The following is a 17,376-nucleotide window of genomic DNA, read 5'->3' as shown; positions in this document are numbered from 1 at the left end:
GTTGTTTTCCCTACTGGCCCAAAGCGACCTACCACAGCAACGCTTGGAGTTCTTAGCTGAGCCGTTCAGGTGTTCCAGAGCAACCGACTACTACCGGCAATCTGCTTCTCATGACAGCCATATCTCTTCGGCACGGCGATTCGATTCCACGCAACTTCATTCTCGAATCTGCGCATTAAACCAGCGCAAGGAATCAAAATACACACGGTAGTTCGCAAACCATATCTCCCGGCTAAGCATTTGAACTCAGGTCTGTGGATTATGCCGGGTTCCCTTCCCTGAAGTCGAAGAAACCTGTTGGCTGGTCGACGTGTGGACCAACTTGAAGGACATTGGCCGAGGTACGAATATTCTACTGGGGACATAGTTACACTTCACATTTTTTTCACAACTCTTTTGTCTCTGTAATCTGTAAACCATATTGGGATGGGTTGTAGCATGACTAGCATCGGAGTTCCAACATATCACGATGGGATTGAGTCTGAGGCCCAGGAACCTGCTATTTCGAGCGACACCTGCAATGATTTCAGGCAATAATCTTCTATCAAGAAAATCCAGGCGTCCCTCGCGATTAAATTCACCCTTAGTTGTGGTAAGCTTATAACACACCCACATGAAGAACAACCACATGGTTACCTCTCATAGTCCGAGATCGACGCGAGAGATAGGTCAAATTCATGGGCAACTAGCATAGTATTCACAAGAAATAATATAACACTCGGCAGTCGGCATCACAAGACTCGTTATTGACTATTGGTCGACTCAGACTCATTATAAGGTTTTTGATTCTGTGTCCGTGAACAAAGAAGACGCCAAAGCCGGTACAGAGATCTCGATGCGCCAAAGAACCCCAGAATTATCACACCGAGTTTAATGAGAGTCGAACCAAGTTGCGACCCGGGCCAGCAATTCGTCCTTCCTTCCGGAAACAGGCTGGCCTTTCGCACTCAAAAAAGTCTGAATGGCGTCAGTGTGGGGCAGATCCACTACCTTGGCGGAATAACGCTTACTTTGAGTTGACCTACTTTCAGCTATCAAAGATGCGATGAGTAAGGACAGATATACGTGGTGAGGGAAAAATTACCTTCCCGAGGGTTCCGGCCTGGTACTTGCTGCGGAATTCGGCCTCGTCTACATCATTGGTGGCGACATCCTGGACATGTAACTCAAATTAGCCCTATATCCAATAATTCGTGATTCAGGACACGAACCGCCTTGCGCTTGGAACCCGCAGTAGCGACACCAATATTTGCGATTTTATCGTTAAGTAAGGCCAACTTCCACTCCTTCATTAAGTTTCCTGCTCGCTGAAGAGAGGGCGCGTGAAACGCTTGTGATATAATACAGGACATTCGTTACCTTATGGATCTTTTCGAAGTTTGGTTCGGTCATATCTTCAAAAGCTTCGACATCAAACTCCTCTCTAAATGCACTGGCTTGGAGTTGTGCATTGTGGTAAGAAAGCGCTAAACATAGGACAAGTAAGCAAATGGAGGAGGATACATTTGGTGGTGAACGTGACTGATTACCAGGATTTGGGTACGAATCGGGCGGATATGTTCCGTTCTTAACGCTTAGCTTATCGATCCAAGCACGGGCCGCATCTTTCAATTGGTCGGATGCTAAAGAACGAGAGAAACATTCAAGTGGAGTCGGATAAAAAAATGTTTGGTGTACCTCTGAAAGCATCTTCGATGGGAGCAGCACGAATGTCGTCAGCGAAAGGTAAGTGAATCAGGTGCATGCCGGGTGGTTCGGTAAAGCCATTCTCGTCGGTTTGCTCTTCCTAGTATAGAGGCTTAGAAAAAAAATATTGATGACATGAAACAAACCTGTGGGAGGAGGACAGAAAATACGGGGGAACTGTTCCGTCGCATCAGGACAAGTGCCAATCCTACTTTGTTCTTCCGAATCATAGACTTCAACAGCGCACTGAATGTCCTTCTGCTACCAGAGTATGACTACAAGCAATCAGACCACAAGAATACGGTGCATAAAGAAACGTTCCGCATACCATCTCATTTGGGTAAATAAAGTGCGAGTGCTTGATGTTGTCTTCAAACCGAAGCTCATCTCTGTCCTTGAATCCTAAAAGTTTTATTCCTGCGATTTCGAGTGTCAAATGAGATGGTCTCGAAGAATGGAGCCTCCTTACCGGGCTCAAGACCCAACGTCCGGAAAGAACGAATTTCTTCTGCACTATAAAATGGCTAGCCAAATCATGGGAAATCCGCCTCTCGACCGTTACGTTCATACTCACTCGTTGACCTCGCTTAGCTGTCTTGATACCAACACCTAGACTATCATCTTCCTCTTCTTCGTCGCCCTTTCCTTGACCCACGCCGTAAACAATCTTCGCTTTTTCTATGTCAGCTTGACGGTCCTATTGGAAGTGATCAATATACAGGGCCAATTCAGCTGAGCTGCGGCCACCTACCTCATCCACATATGCTGTACGTGGAATAGCAACCTCCATTCGATCGCCTAAGTCGGCAAAATACTTGTAATTACCTTTTTTTTGTTCAGTGACCAAGCCATATCTAAGCCAGCAGCGTTAGTGGCGAAGTCGTCAACTTCAAATATACTACACACCCTTGGACACCAATGACGAATCCCTCGGCAAGTTGGAATGGGATGTTAAAAAGGGATCTTTTCGGAGCTTCATGAATTCGCATCTGGCTTAGCAGGTCCTCAACCCGGGATATAGAGATAGATTCAGGAAGAAGCGAAGGATCTTCGCCCAATTGCTCTTCCGCGTCCAAATTCGTAGGTAACAGAATTTGCTACTTACGCCCTTTAGTAGACACACTACCGTCGCAGAAAGCGCCACTCACGGAATAGAATTTGGACACATCAAAAGGCTTATCCTCAGTGTTGATGAAGAAGGGTTCGACCGAGACGCCAGCTTGAATCAGGTCCTGTACCGGAATGAGGAGCGTTTAGTCAGGTAAAATGTTCAGCAGACCTCTAATGTTGTTCGTGCCGACGTGATCAATTGCTTGCTGCCAGGACCTGAATGAGGATCATCTTCATCCGTGATGAGGAAAATACGCTTGGTTGCTGTCTTGGGTGCCCTGAGCAGTTCTCAGTATTTATTTGACGCGACAGGCGGGAGATAAAGCTGAACTGGTCACGTAAAACCCAATTACAGCTCGTGAACACATCTCCCATGGCGACCAGTTTCCCAGTTACAGGTGGGAATGCCTTTCGGAGCTCCTCAGGGTCTTCACGCGCGGCTTCTCAATGGTTTTAGCGAAAGGAACTGGGGATAACGTAGATCTGACAAACCATCCAACAGATGTATCAATTCCTGGATTTTGGGTGCACTTAGTTGAGAGACAGGTTGGTAAACGGTGGTGTTTTGCTTCAGCTCCGATATGCTGCTGCGTCCATTCCCTGACTTGAACGTCTTGGCACTCATGTCATTTGCCGTTCCGCCAACAGTCGTCGTAAAACCTCACTGTGTTGTAAACCAAGATTCCAACCGAGTCATTCGGTCCGACAATAATCTTCCGTTTCTGGATTTGCATGGCAGCCTCTAACGCAGTAAAAAGGTGACAAGTCTTGATGCCCTCACGATTCGAGTCTTCACGTAGTTCAAGCATAGATTCAGAGCAGTCAATACAGAACAAAATCACGTCTTTTTTCCCTTCAAAGAACTATGGTGACGTATAGTATATGAGTGAACACATGACTGAAGACGAAATTCCCAAAGAGACTCACAGATGTATCTTGAACTTCTTCCTCATCCTCCTCATCGATCTTATTCCAGTCATCGTAAGGCGGCATGCTTCAAAAAGCCCTAAAAATTTCTCGACAGAATTGCGGAGGTGGAAGTCAGAACGTCAGACGCGCTTGTCACGTATACGTCACACCGTGTCATAATTAGTCACGTAGACATCATAATGATCATATCATCTTTCCTGATTCCCACCCATTCTAGTTCCAGCGCCGAAGCAATTTCACTTCTACATCACCCTGCTGGTGCGAGGGGAAGAAGGGAACCATGGAATTAGAGCTGCCATCTGTTCGCCAAGTTCCACAAAGCCAATTTCATAACTTGGGACCTCCACCGAGCTTAGTGATTAAAACCGATGAGGATATTGAAAGGTGGAAGACTACCCGATCTTACTATGACTACGACTTGTTCCTGCGGCGACTCACTCAATCTGTGGCTGGTGTCAGCTTACCTTGGACTCCAGAAACCCCTTCTGAGGTAACGAAGAACGGATTTTCCGCTTTTTTCGCGTTGACAAGATATGTCTAGTCAATCTGCAAAATTTCAGCCGTACTTGATACTATGGAAGGATGGATCGAAGACATACCACCATTGGATACCCCACAAAGATTTGGAAATCTCGCGTTTCGCACCTGGGGTTCTCGATTAGAGGAGGTCGGTAATTAAAATGCAATTTTGATCGACTAAATTGCTGAATTAAAAACAGCGGGTAGATGATCTACTCGAGCAATTTCAAATTCGGGACCATGAGACCCTGCTTCCCTACATCAAGCCGTACTTTCTATTATCTTTCGGTTCGTTCTCTCGGATGGATTATGGCACTGGACACGAGGCGTCTTTTGCTCTCTTTCTACTATGTCTGACGCTTGTGCGATTTTTTCAACCTACCGTGGAAGAAGAACGTCAACTCGTCCTGGTTGTGTTTACACGCTATCTTCGCTTATGCTGGAAGTTACAAGATGTCTACAAGTTGGAACCTGCCGGCAGCCACGGAGTTTGGGGTTTGGATGATTATTCTTTCCTTCCGTACTTATTCGGGAGTGGTCAACTCAAAGGTAGAAGGACTGCATGTTCTCTGTTATTGAAATTTTTCACTGACAATTACTTTTGCAGATCAGTCCGACGTAACTCCCTCTGCTATTCTAAATAAATCGCTTCCCGCAACAAACCTATATTTCTTGGCTATTCGACGCATCAACACTGTCAAGCGAGGTCCGTTTTTTGAACATTCTTCTCAACTGTACTCTATCGCGACGGGCGTTCCTAACTGGGGCAAAGTCAACTCTGGTCTCTTCAAAATGTATAAAGTACGTGAGATTCCTCACTCTTTTCTCATATTGACGTCTCCTAGGCCGAGGTGCTTGGCAAACGCGTTGTCGTACAACATATCCCTTTAGGCGGACTTTTAGAGTGGGAGCCATCCGATCCACATGCTTCCCTTCCCGTGACCTCGCACCCACAATCTCCTTTGCGGGCCATGCCTCCAGCAACAACGGCATTTGTCACCCCGGCTGGGATTCATCAGATTGATACTAGCTTGAGCTACCCTCGGGGTCGATGTTGACATGGTGTAGCCCTAGAGCCGGCGACCACATACGGATATCGACCCTAAGTAGTGGGGAGTGAGTTACGATAACGTATCATATTCGCATTTCTCCGTTCATTAATTTGTATTTCTATCAATGAGCATGTATAAACTTCTCATGGTTACACTAGGCCTCCCCCAAGGCCTCTCCGTATTTCGAAAGATTTTGTTTCCCTGTATGCGATTGATTGACAGGTAGTACGTATATATATACTCAGCCGACGGCTGACTTGTAAAAAAAAAAGATTTCTCGTTCACTCAGTTCAGGGTCCACCCCGTGTGACCATTGTAATCTCATGCTCCCGGTTTCCCTGCTGTTGCTACACAACTGCAACCGAGCAGATATTATAGTCGAGATGTGATTAAATTTTACTGAAGCTAAACCTTCTGCTTACAACAACACTTGTACTTATGGACATAACCTAGAAATGATTACCCCTGGTCCCCATGCTCGGGAAGAACGACCGTAGCTGACCGTAGACAGTAAGAATTGTTCAGATTCAGCGATTCTGGGCGAGACGCTGAACTTATCACTCTTCGGCCATCAATGTGCCGGCACTTGGCACTAACCTCCCGCCTTCCAAGCCTCCCACTCGATTACCACAGATGATCTCGACTAGACACGCGGTGTTGGCACTCGTTATAGAGCGCTACTGAAGTCGACTGCACGTCAAATTTCAAGTTGTTCAAGCAACTCAGTGCCTCTCTGAAGTGGTAGATAATATCACGCCGTGAGAATATTAATGATATCAGAGATCGGCTTCGGGCTTTTCTGGGCCTTCGGGAAAGTAGGCAGGGTTTTGTACCTGTGCACTATGTCCACATCCAAAATATTATCCTTTGTTTCTTCCCCTAACTCAGGATTGAATCGCGTGTGACCGCGCGCGAGGCTGTTAACATGGACTTCAAATTTAACGCTCACGTTTACGAGCTGTTTTCCAAAACTTCTACGACGCTACAGCGGGGAGGAAAATCATATAAGCACCAGAGAGTGAACCATTGTATGTGGTCTTAAATCTTCCTTACATTTCACTTTACCAAGTCCCTTTCCGACTGAATTTGATGGTAACTTGAACATGTATTAAACACTCAATCAAAACTTGTCTGAGCAGAACGAGTTATCATAGTCGCTTAAATGAACATACAGAATATACTTGGAAACCAACCGACGGGTACTTAGCCAAGACCCTGATTTACAAAAACACTTCATTAAATGCGATATTTTCGGAGTTCATGCCGACGGCAGGGCGTGTGTGGAGCATCTCGCTTCTGAATTTCTTGCGGCCGAGCCTATATCTAGCGAAGTAAGCGTCCAGACTTCGGACCAAAAACAGTCGATATTGACAATCCTTGTGGCGCACCCGTGGGTTCCGATGAGTGGTTTGCAGAAAAGCAACACAAAAGATTTTTCCAGCTTTCCAGACTGCTTGGTTAGAATAATGGCCGGTTTGATCCAGGCCGGTATATAATTTCCCCTCCTAGCCGGCTGCGAGCTATATCAATGCGCGCTCCACGTGTCTGCGATGGCAAAATCTTCTTTTTACCCTTGTGACATCTAATTTCCAAAATTTACAAAGGTTCCAATAGGTAAGTAGATGCTTGTCAAATCAATGGTTGGACATCGCGCCAACATTTGTGGTTCCATCAGCGTCGTTGGGGAGTGGCTGATATACCCACAACGCCCGTCTCGACATGATTTATCCGAGTGTCCCGGATACAGTATTTACATCATCCAAAACGCCTAGGGGTGGTGCTGGCATCACATAAGAAGTCCATCCGTCGCCGTTGCCAGGTCATATTCTTTGGGAAAACGGGTATTGACGTCGTGTGCGTGAGTTTTGCAGCGAAGAGATATGTTATGGTTACGTGGTTCGGGGTCTCGACGATATAATTCACCGAAATTACGCTGACATGGGAAAAAAGTGTGATGTTATGCAGAGGACTCGATGATGTCGGAGTGCCGGAATGGACACCATTCACAAGCAGTCACAGGGCAGTACATATTCCAATTGTCGGTCTGCGGAATCAAATCTGGAGCATGGACCGGTTCCATCTCTGTAACAATATTTATCCGCGGGGAAGAGCTGATCGAGAAAATGCCGGCAGTCGAATGGTTAGGGCCCACAAGGGGATCACAGGGGATGTCCACATGATTCACGTCCACCTTATCGAGAGGAGACGGTGAGGAGACTTAGAGGAAACGATAAGAACTCTGCTAGTCTATTCTGTCATTGTCAGCTGTCTATCGTTTGAAGGCTATTCATTAGTCCATAGCACCCCTGGGAATTCGGGACCGCGTTGCTATTTAATGGATAGCGCGGGCCGTCTGAACTGAAATACTCACGATGCTCGTGACGTCCGAGGCCACATCAAATTGCGATCGAAGCAAGGCTTCTCAGGAACGAAACCAAATCGTCAACGATCGAAGACCTTCTATTTTTGGATAGTCTGACCCCACGCCATCGGAGAAACGAGTTTTGGAACCAGACCGGTTGCTTGGGTCATGAGCTGATCAGGCTCACAGAAGATTGCGATTCCAGATCGAGAGACGTTATGAAGCACGGCCGAGTATCTCAGCGGTACATCTGTCAGTCGATGCAGCCGAGTGCGTGCCATGAGCAGCGCTGCTTTTGTGAACGTCGTCATGAACACCACAAGGGCGTCGACAAGGGTCACAATGTCGGCAGCCTCAATTGATTCGGAGTCCGAAAACAAGAATGCGGAAACACTTGAGCTTGATCATGATGATCCCCTTTGTTTGGCGTCTTAGCCTTACGGCGATATCTTGGAATCTATCCGAGGGTCCCGCAAGGAGTTTCTAAATCAGGCACACCCTTACGCGTGCTTGGATCCAGATTTGGGCTCAATTGGAAACTACTATGTAAGCCTCGAAAACAAACCGAAAACAAACCATTCCGCCTAAACCTCCAGCCGCGCAGGCCGCCTTCTTGACGTCAACGAATGCCACTTTGAACCGTTTACTACCCCGCCTCGACAGAAATACTTAAGCAACCCCACTTCCCATTCTTATTCTGTTTCGACGCCATGACTTCCGGTATGCTACAGGTCTGTGCTCTTCCCCTCCTCTCGCCTCCCCCGCTCATTCTATCAATTTCAGGAACCTTTACAAACTCAAGCATCGGGTTCTGCCCCCCGCTTCCGTCCTTTCGCAAGCTCCAAGCATCAAGTCGTGAAGGGCCGCTATATAACTAGCAATGATCCTCGTGGCTACATGTGAGCGCTCAAAGCACTCCGAGCTCCTTTGTCTGATCGCTACTGTTTCTATAGACCTGTGTATGAATACCCCCTCAACGGACAGTGGATCATGATGGATATCGATGATGGTTACATCTTATGGACCGGTATATGGAAAGGTGTGTTATATACATCATCCCAAGCTCTTCCTTTATTCAACGTCACTAGCGCTGGGCAACTCCAAAGGTAAATTTGTTCGGATAATCAATCGGGAGCCTTACTCATCCATATCATGAAGCTGATATCGTAAAGATGATCGACTCACAACCTGACCTCGCCTCCCTTATTCGAAGAGTTCGTGGAGGGTATCTCAAAATTCAAGGAACATGGATGCCTTATGAAGTAAGTCCTCTAACATCATTATTGCGTGAATAATACTCATGAAAGTCGAAGGTTGCTCTGCGTTTGTCAAGGCGGTGAGTAGAATGGATAATTCATCAGAATGGTATGTCTGACTTCCCCCGTTATTAGCGTAGCCTGGGCGATACGCGAGGATCTTGTGCCCCTCTTCGGGTAAGTCTTCTGCCATCTTATGGGCCGCTCCACATCGTATTGACATCTTTAAAGGCCGACATTTCCAAGCACATGCCTCTCACCAGACCAACCAGGATATGGTCAAGTTGTGGCCTCTGGCAACACTAGAAGGCGGGCTAGGCGGAATACGCAACCCACCACACCAATACCACAGCTGTCCAGGGAGCCTAATAATCCTAGCTGGAACGTTGCGACGCCTAATCCCAGAGCTAGTACCCCCGGTGCTTCTCATCGGTCCCTAACCTCTTCCAGTCCGAGCCATGGCTATCTGTCACATCCACACCCACGCCCTGAACGATATCAGTTACTTCATTCTCTGCCAGGTCCCTCCTCTTCACTACGGCATGAGCACGCGGCACCGAACGTTGCAGTCATGCGGTATTCCCCCTACGCTAGTTATCCGGCACGTGGGTCACCTCCTATCTCAGGCACGGATGTAAATTCCTCGAGGCCGGAGGCAGAGAGGATCACATTGGCACCACTACGAACACCAGCTGTGGATCAAGGGTCCAAAGTCTCTCCTTATGCTCTACCTCCAATAGCTGCATTAGAGGACTTGAGGGGCATCCACAATAATGACTCCGCCGCAGTGTTGCGGCGGTTACAGTCCGATGACGAGTCTTTGATCCATCCACATCATCATTTACGCAAAATGAGTGACGATGACAGCGAAAGAAGTTGGACAAGAAGACATTCTCTCGCGGCCCACCCATACCAGTAAGCTTTTTTTTTATCTAAATCTTGGGCTGCACATTCTAATCAATTTCACCAGACGACCTGCTGAAATGTCGCCTAAACGTCACACGAGCTCACTTCCAGCTTGCTCTTACACATCCCAATTTTACTACGACTATAATGGGCCACAACGCATACGAGGGTCATCAAGACCCTCGTCGCGGGCATGTAGTGCGTCGCAGCGCTCACATGATGACTTGTCAACTAACGGCTCGACTTGCGAACCATCTCCTGTCTCTCCTTCTACTCCTCATTCTATTCTCTCCTCTCCTGGTTTGTCCCAATATCGTCGGGATGACAATGGAAATATTATGGTTCCATTGACCATCGCAGCGGACAGGATTAACCTAGACACGACTTCGGAACCGGGTCACCGTGATTACCAAAAACGGTACGACGAGAGAAGTGACGAGCGCCCAACAGCCCCTTCCTTGAGTTACAACTCAATTGAAGCTCGTCATCAGCCGCTTCGGCCATGGTAGACGAGAAGACACTATTCCTTTCCGCCAAGTTTCTGGCTCCTTCAAATTAGTCTTTTCCTCATGTGTTTCACTATCATCTTCTGTCACTCGCCGTATGCGTATGTGGCCATGCCTGTTCCAGATATAACCTTGATACCCCTTAACTTTAATATGACCCCCTCCGTGTCTAGATAACTTAGTTACAGCACATGTTGATACCACATTGCATACCTTAGCAATGCATGTTCCCAGAAGTTTATTTTGGGTCAACTTAGATTGTCAGCTCGTGGTGCTGATATGACGGTATCGGGATAGGAACCCCGCAAGGAGGTCCTTGCGAGAAATATCGCTCAACTTTTTTGATCAGATGGAGCATTCAACATTTCCCCAGCTTGTGATACGAAAACCTTTCTCCTGCACCAAACCCCATACAAACAAATATTCGCTCGATGTGGGCCAATTGACATCCTTATTTGCCCTGGCGAAAAAAGAAAGCACATCTGGCTCATTTCACTTCAATCTCGGCAAAATGGTCCACATACAATAACTCACCCATCCGAAAAGAATAGTCACCTGAGCCTCCACTCTTCGGGAACAGGACATACTGAGCAAATTATGATCCCAGCCAGGAAAGAAAACCACATAACGTCAGGTACCAAAATTTATATTTAGTTCGCTTAATGTTTTTTATTTTGCTTTTGCTTTAATTTGTCTACCTTTTCGGCTACCCAAATTATCTAAAATAATTGGATTTTGCCGTTTTCGCTTCCGAATATACTGTATGTTCAATTGGTGTCCCTTGCAGGCATCTCAGGTTTATCCACGAATCAGTAAAGTATCGGCCAATTTTCATCGCCCGAGCCTCGTTGAGTGCTTGGTCGCTCCCTCCTTTTATTCGTTGCCCCTAATTGCACAGGAGCCTATAAGGGGTTCGGATTTTCGGCTTTTTTTCTGCTTTTTCTGCTTTCTCTTCTAATGGTGTTTACCGAGGATTTGCACCCGTGTACGACTGGTAATAACAAGACCATGAGGAGATAATTGTCCAGCATACGTGGAGCGTTGTATTCGGCGTCGCGTTTAAGTTCGAGAATTATAAATTATTCCTCGAGGCTTCTCGAGAACCAATATTTCAATTATTAATATAATCACACGTTCAGAAAGTGAAAAGAAGCATCGTAGCATTCCCCACAGTCCCCCAAACGCTGGGAAGGGAAAATCTTAAATGGGTATTATTGGCTCTCCGCTTCTCCCTTTACGCACGACAAATGACGTCTATCATGGCGATGCGCCGCTAGTTGCTGGCTAGATCTAGCAGGATCTAGCGTGGTGACTTGTCCCAGAGCGTCAGATGGTTTGTGTCAATTATTGCGATAACTGTGCAGATAACTGTAGATTTCTCGGGGGTCGGAATCAATGAAATAACATCGGTCATCTGAAGTGCTCACTCAGCTCTCAGCACATTCCCCGAACTCCGAATCTTTGTCCTTCCGGTCACACCGCCTACTTAACGGCCGTATGATAACGAGCAAAAGAAAAAAAACAAACAAACGAAAAAACAAAGTAATTCCACTAGGTTGGCTGAGCCTCCGTGATACCCGATGTAAAGTCCGTTTTGAAACTGCGGATTAAAGTAAGAAACCATCGACCTCCGTGGTTAGTCATACCAACTTGAAGGTCTTTCGTTGGATGGATTCAAGTAATATACCCTACATACTATACCCGAACGTCGAAGACAAAAATTTCCCTGCAGCTTATTAATTTTGGAGTGGTCAGTGATCGAAGAACTGGTTTACTTGAATCAAGTTTAATTTCGGTTAGGCGAGGCCTAATTTCCCCAGGCTTCAAGGCAGTTTGGGAGTTTCCGGATCCTAGTAGATCGTCATAAATCGTGCTTAGCGAAGTGGTTCCTCATATTCGTATCCACTGATGCTTACCACTCACTCACTTATGACGGCGGTTATAGCTGCTCTCGCTAATGTTTTGAATACGTTCCTGAATAGGTAGTATCGTCCGCATGGTCGAAGGAGGGAGTAAGCTTCCCTGTCAACGGTTACCCCACTGACTGAATTACCCCAAGCTTAAAATAATTCGATATGTGATATTGGCGTGGAATTAGTTACCTATAAGAGCCTTCTCAAGAGTCGGAGACTCGGAGTCTAACACATCCGAGTCTCTCCAAAGGCACATGCTACTCTAAAAGGGTCTTTGGAGTTCCATCATACTAGAAGCATGGATTATCATGGTAACAAGCTCTCAGGTATGTCAAGAGCAAGATGTTCATGATGGCAGAATATTACCGAGGTCAAATAGCGCTGCGGAGATTGAAATATGCCTTTCATCACATTCTCGAGTCCCTTTAAGACCCTTTTGCACCCGACGTGCGACAAGATGTATCTCGTTTTGTCGAAATCATCAAGGAACAAAATAAGAACATAGAGCGCGACCCTATATTATTTCCCCGCCGGGTATGTTCAAAGAGCTCCATCGAACTGATTGACAAACCGACGAGCCGCTCTTGAATCATCAAGTAGATAAAGGAATATGTACTCTCGCATAGCTGAAACCCGTTAGAAAAAACAGTGAAACTCAAATTGTATGAGACGACTCAACAAATCGTATTTTATCCAAGTTGACAGCCAGTACTAATACTCAGCCACTTGAGATAAAGTTTCAAACAGATGATCCTAGTATAGAAAGGTCGCAATCGGGCCCTTTTCTGGACTAGCGGATTTGCCCTGCGTCCAAATTCGGGGAGGTGAGGTGAGTCTCTGATTATACGTGGGACATACAGCAAGATATCAAACAATCTAGTCACATCTACCGGAATTAACAGCTTATTCTCCTCAAATGATGAGCGCCCAGAAGACAACATCCAAAAAAGGAGCAAGAAACCAAAAAGCATGAACTATTCCACCGGCCCGAAAAAAGGATAAGTCGAAGATTGATGTATACTTATTTCTGTAACATGAAACTGTTAATTATCTGTGTTCTGGTTCTGACTTCTTGTCACAATGATCGAGTGTGCCATGTGTTGAGTTAATGCTGGGTTAATGTGTGATTTCAACAAAACTCATTGCGTCATACAGCTTTTTTCCTGATCCCCATTGGATCTTCGAAACAAAAGAAGAGTAAGGGGAAAACGATTGATATATACAGTATGTGATTGCTCCGACTGTCAATATCGTATGCTCACCTTGGCAGCTCAACGCAAGCTGTTCCACTCGACACTCACACTCGGACTCAAAACTCAATGTTCGCACCACGAAACAGAGAAACAATGCCGAGATCATGTCCTTATCGGAACAATCTTGTGCCTACAACCGATAGACGAGTACCAGAAAGCTAATAGGGCATCAGCGGACCTTGAAAACAACGTGTGCACATCTTATTGGTGCGCATGAGCAATTACTTCTGGTTTTCAATCGTCCAACCAAAAATATCATCATGCACTGTTGCCAAAGGCAGCCTACGTGCAGCTAAGCGATTATGTTAAATAATGGAAAGATCTATTGGTCTAGATATGTAACGCCCAAAGGAAAAACTCAATGCATCTCGACATTAGTAAGGAGAGGAATTGCTTGATGGAGGAAATGATAGAATGTAGGATAGGAATCATGACAACGGAGAGCAAACGGTATGCAAAAAGAAGCAAAAGAATAGATATGGCAACGCTTATGAAAAAAAAAGAAGCAGAAAAGAAAATCAATCCGCTTGAAGGCGAGCAGAATCATACTCTGCAAGATCGACGAGGTTAAAATGACAGTAATTTTGTAGCCGAAAAAATGAACACGTACCCAATCATCTTCATAAGCGAAAACCCAACAGTCGAAACAACCTAGAGCCACCATACCATCAGATGTCATACTCGCAATCTAAAAAAGACATGAAACGTACAAGAGTAGCAATAATACTCGCCGGGACACCATTCAACAAGAAATCCATGTTCGAAAGGTACAACTCGCCCAATTCATCTTCTTGTGTAGCCCTACAAAGAACAAAAGTGAACTTCCGCAAGTTGCAAAGAAATCGGACCAATACGCACGCAGTTTGATTAGGAAATCCAGAAACAGGCATGCCCATCCCAGTGGAACAAATCAACGCCGTGACGAAAATAAGTAGATTCTGTGGGTGACCTTCGAGGTTCTTTCCTACTTCCTTCGCAATTGGTACGAGAAGGATACTAGCGATCGTATGCGAAATAAATGTTGAAATGATCTATGAAGAAATTAAGAAAACTTTTCCAAACTACAACAGATCAAAGGAAACATACCAGAACGATCGGACTCAAAATCAACACAACCTGATACAAGCCATAACCCCCCACCAAATGCTTGATTTTCTCATGCAGAATATCCAAAAGTCCCGACGAAACCACTCCTTTACCCAAAGCAATACCACCCATAGCAAGAAACACAATCGTCCACGCAAACCTTTCAAAATCATCCTTTTTCAAAACCCCAGTGCTGAAAAACGCCAATATAGGAATGAGAGCAATAACACCCATATCACCCACATATTCCTCAATGCCATGCTCCACACACCATAATCCTATCGTAAGAATGCAAACAAACATAACCCAATATTGCTTTACAGTGAACTTTTCTTTTGTGGGCCGTATAGGGCGAATTTGCAACATGCGGCCTTCAGTTTCGAGTTCATCTGAAGCTTGATGAGTGAGGGAGGACGATTGACGGGGACAGAGATGAGGTTTGTAGGAGAGCAGGAGGAGAATCCAGATTAGGATTATGGAAATGAAGGAGACTGGTAGTGCGACGATGAACCATTGGTCCCAACCGATTGGGTGTTCCATTTCACCCAGGGCGATTAGATTCTGAGGTGAGGATATAGGTGAACTTTGACCACCGATGTTCGCTGCCAAAGCAATCGCAAGCTGAGGAAAGGAATAATTAGCAGAGAATTGGTGAACACAGACCAAGACGACGTACGATGAGACATGGAGCGAAATTCGTTTTCGGTGGAAGAGTTCGTAGGATGGGCCGAATCAGAGTGAAACAAAGTGTCGGCGCAGCGACATTACTAAAACAAAAACGATGATGACATCTTCTCATCATTAAGATTTCAGAAAGAAACCCACCTGATCCACATACTAGCAAAGCACGACACAAACATAAAAGCCAAAAGCACAGTCTTCGGTTTAGTTCCAGCAAAACTCAATACTCTAGTGATAAGAACCCTGTCGATATTAGTTTTGCTTAGGGCAGACGCAATGGTGAATCCTCCAATTAGGAGCATGATAGTTGGATTGAACATAATTGAAAAGATATATCTGTTGCAATTTCCTCAGAATGTATGATCAAAGGGTTTTTTAGAGTCAACGCACTTAGTTGCTTGAGGAGTCTCTAGTCGTTGATCGGTATCACCGTCGCGTATGACGCGTAATGCGATGAGCAATACGGGTACTAATAAGGAGGTCACGAATAACGGTATAGCCTAAATAGCAATAAGGATCAACTCTGAAAAGATATACGAGCGAACACACCTCCGAAGCCCATAGAATGGTACAAAACACTAGAACTGCAAAACAACTATTTGCAGCATCTCCATCTACGGTCGGCACATTGGTCAACACAATGAACACCAGAAGCGCAAACGCCAACCATATCAGCTTCCAAGTAACCTTTAGCCTCCCGATAGGCGTTCGTATAGCCATCAGAGGTTCTTTAGGTTCTTTGATTAAGACGGCTCCGGCAAGGTCCCCATTATGACGATCACCGAGAGCACCAGGTGTTGGTGAATTGCGATCGCCGCGTCTTTCGTTCCCAATCATCTGTCTCCAAACGGTATCTCTCTCCCAAGCGATATTCTCTCTTTGATGAAGTTTTAACTGCTGCTTGGCGAGATTCCGATCACCACGAGCCACGCATCTCGAATAGAGGTCCACTAAACTCTCAATTCCTTTATTCAATCTGTCCTTGCTGTCTCCCTTGAATGGTATAGTCTTTTCGATTTGATCTCGAATATAGTTGTCTTTCAGCTCTGAATCGGTTACTTTATCGTATTTTTTGATGATTTTTCGGAAACCGGAATAGTTGATGTCGATGTAGGAACGAAGATTTGTAAAGGAGATGTAAAGAAGGGTGATACGTCGCTTGAAGAGGAGACGAGTGTCATAGGCGTAGTCGCCTCGAGCGGTCCAGATTAGGGTGTCGTCATGATTGCTAGAGGTCCAACTACTTGTGAAATCGCGGAAGCGGTGAGGTATGGTTAATGGTCGCTGTCTTTCCTCGACGAGCCGATGTTCTTCGGCTGAGATGGTAGATACACTGGCGCGAAGGTCGCTGGTAGGCATGGGGGCTGATGAGTGCCCAATGGTTAGACCGAGGTGTCAAACGTAAGCGAAAAGGACGGCGCGCACCGGAAAGTCGTCTGTCTACACCAGCAGAACTTGAAACCCTCCGACGGCGTCTCTCAGGACTATGTGACGCTGAAACGCTTTCGTCATCGTCTTCATCGTCCTCACTGTCTTGTAGATACCGGTCAGCAGCATCTAAGCCAGCAGCTTCCTTCTCCGCAACGTCAGCTTCCAATTCTTCCAACTCGTTCACAATCTCTTTCTCCTGGGTAGTGTAGAATGCTGTGATTTTGCGAAGTTCACGGTCCAAGAGAGGAACGAACAGAGCGTCAGTGTCGGTTGAAACGGCACCGTCATCAATGAGCCGTGACTGTTCACCGACTTCCAGGTCATGGTAAGACAGTGTTAGCGATTCGCGGGCGTGCTGTTTCTTCTCTAGCTGGTAGATGTACTTTTTAAGTGCATCATAACTGTAAACGTGTTTAGTGTAGCATGACGGGAACGGACACTAACGAACTAACGCGATATATTCTTCCCACCACTCGGAAACCGAGTTGAATTTGAGAGCAGAACTGAGGTGAAATGTGAATAAAACTGATAATTTGTACAATAGGGGTGACTTGCCTGAACTTCATACGGGGACGTGAAGGTGGTGGTGGTGGCTGTACAACCACGGATGACAGGATCCGAAGCGGAATGTCCTCAGCCACTGTGGTAAAGGCAACTAAACAAAGTAGATTAGGGTCAAGAGGAA

General features: G+C 45.9%; 4 protein-coding genes across 4 annotated transcripts; 2 read left to right on the top strand and 2 right to left on the bottom strand.

Moving 5' to 3' along the window:
• Nucleotides 1-695: 695 nt before the first annotated feature.
• On the bottom strand, nucleotides 696-3,789 carry AGABI2DRAFT_217743 (hypothetical protein; the record flags this gene model as incomplete). Its single annotated transcript, XM_006458862.1, has 19 exons — nucleotides 696-957; nucleotides 1,011-1,031; nucleotides 1,085-1,153; nucleotides 1,212-1,307; nucleotides 1,360-1,466; nucleotides 1,530-1,622; nucleotides 1,678-1,786; nucleotides 1,833-1,961; nucleotides 2,015-2,103; nucleotides 2,156-2,210; nucleotides 2,261-2,383; nucleotides 2,438-2,540; nucleotides 2,593-2,783; nucleotides 2,835-2,918; nucleotides 2,966-3,074; nucleotides 3,128-3,236; nucleotides 3,289-3,409; nucleotides 3,462-3,659; nucleotides 3,724-3,789. 19 exons carry the CDS (start codon nucleotides 3,787-3,789, stop codon nucleotides 871-873), a joined length of 1,959 nt encoding a protein of 652 aa, XP_006458925.1. The 3' UTR covers nucleotides 696-870.
• A 217-nt stretch (nucleotides 3,790-4,006) lies between these two features.
• Nucleotides 4,007-5,502, top strand: AGABI2DRAFT_200781 (hypothetical protein; the record flags this gene model as incomplete). Its single annotated transcript, XM_006458861.1, has 5 exons — nucleotides 4,007-4,216; nucleotides 4,268-4,393; nucleotides 4,446-4,794; nucleotides 4,853-5,046; nucleotides 5,091-5,502. 5 exons carry the CDS (start codon nucleotides 4,007-4,009, stop codon nucleotides 5,301-5,303), a joined length of 1,092 nt encoding a protein of 363 aa, XP_006458924.1. The 3' UTR covers nucleotides 5,304-5,502.
• Nucleotides 5,503-8,369: 2,867 nt separating this feature from the next.
• On the top strand, nucleotides 8,370-10,330 carry AGABI2DRAFT_115890 (hypothetical protein; the record flags this gene model as incomplete). The annotated part of the gene is made up of 9 exons (XM_006458860.1): nucleotides 8,370-8,390; nucleotides 8,443-8,558; nucleotides 8,613-8,698; nucleotides 8,748-8,765; nucleotides 8,818-8,921; nucleotides 8,973-8,995; nucleotides 9,051-9,092; nucleotides 9,147-9,830; nucleotides 9,886-10,330. 9 exons carry the CDS (start codon nucleotides 8,370-8,372, stop codon nucleotides 10,328-10,330), a joined length of 1,539 nt encoding a protein of 512 aa, XP_006458923.1.
• A 3,730-nt stretch (nucleotides 10,331-14,060) lies between these two features.
• On the bottom strand, nucleotides 14,061-17,257 carry AGABI2DRAFT_115889 (hypothetical protein; the record flags this gene model as incomplete). The annotated part of the gene is made up of 11 exons (XM_006458859.1): nucleotides 14,061-14,144; nucleotides 14,204-14,294; nucleotides 14,352-14,524; nucleotides 14,580-15,200; nucleotides 15,256-15,346; nucleotides 15,405-15,596; nucleotides 15,651-15,760; nucleotides 15,810-16,624; nucleotides 16,686-17,092; nucleotides 17,144-17,194; nucleotides 17,253-17,257. 11 exons carry the CDS (start codon nucleotides 17,255-17,257, stop codon nucleotides 14,061-14,063), a joined length of 2,640 nt encoding a protein of 879 aa, XP_006458922.1.
• Nucleotides 17,258-17,376: the final 119 nt, after the last annotated feature.

The sequence above is a fragment of the Agaricus bisporus genome, assembly GCF_000300575.1.
Source record: "Agaricus bisporus var. bisporus H97 unplaced genomic scaffold AGABI2scaffold_3, whole genome shotgun sequence".
NCBI lineage: Eukaryota > Fungi > Basidiomycota > Agaricomycetes > Agaricales > Agaricaceae > Agaricus > Agaricus bisporus.
Note: the sequence above shows the minus strand (reverse complement) of the source record. Positions and strands in the feature narration are given on the sequence as shown.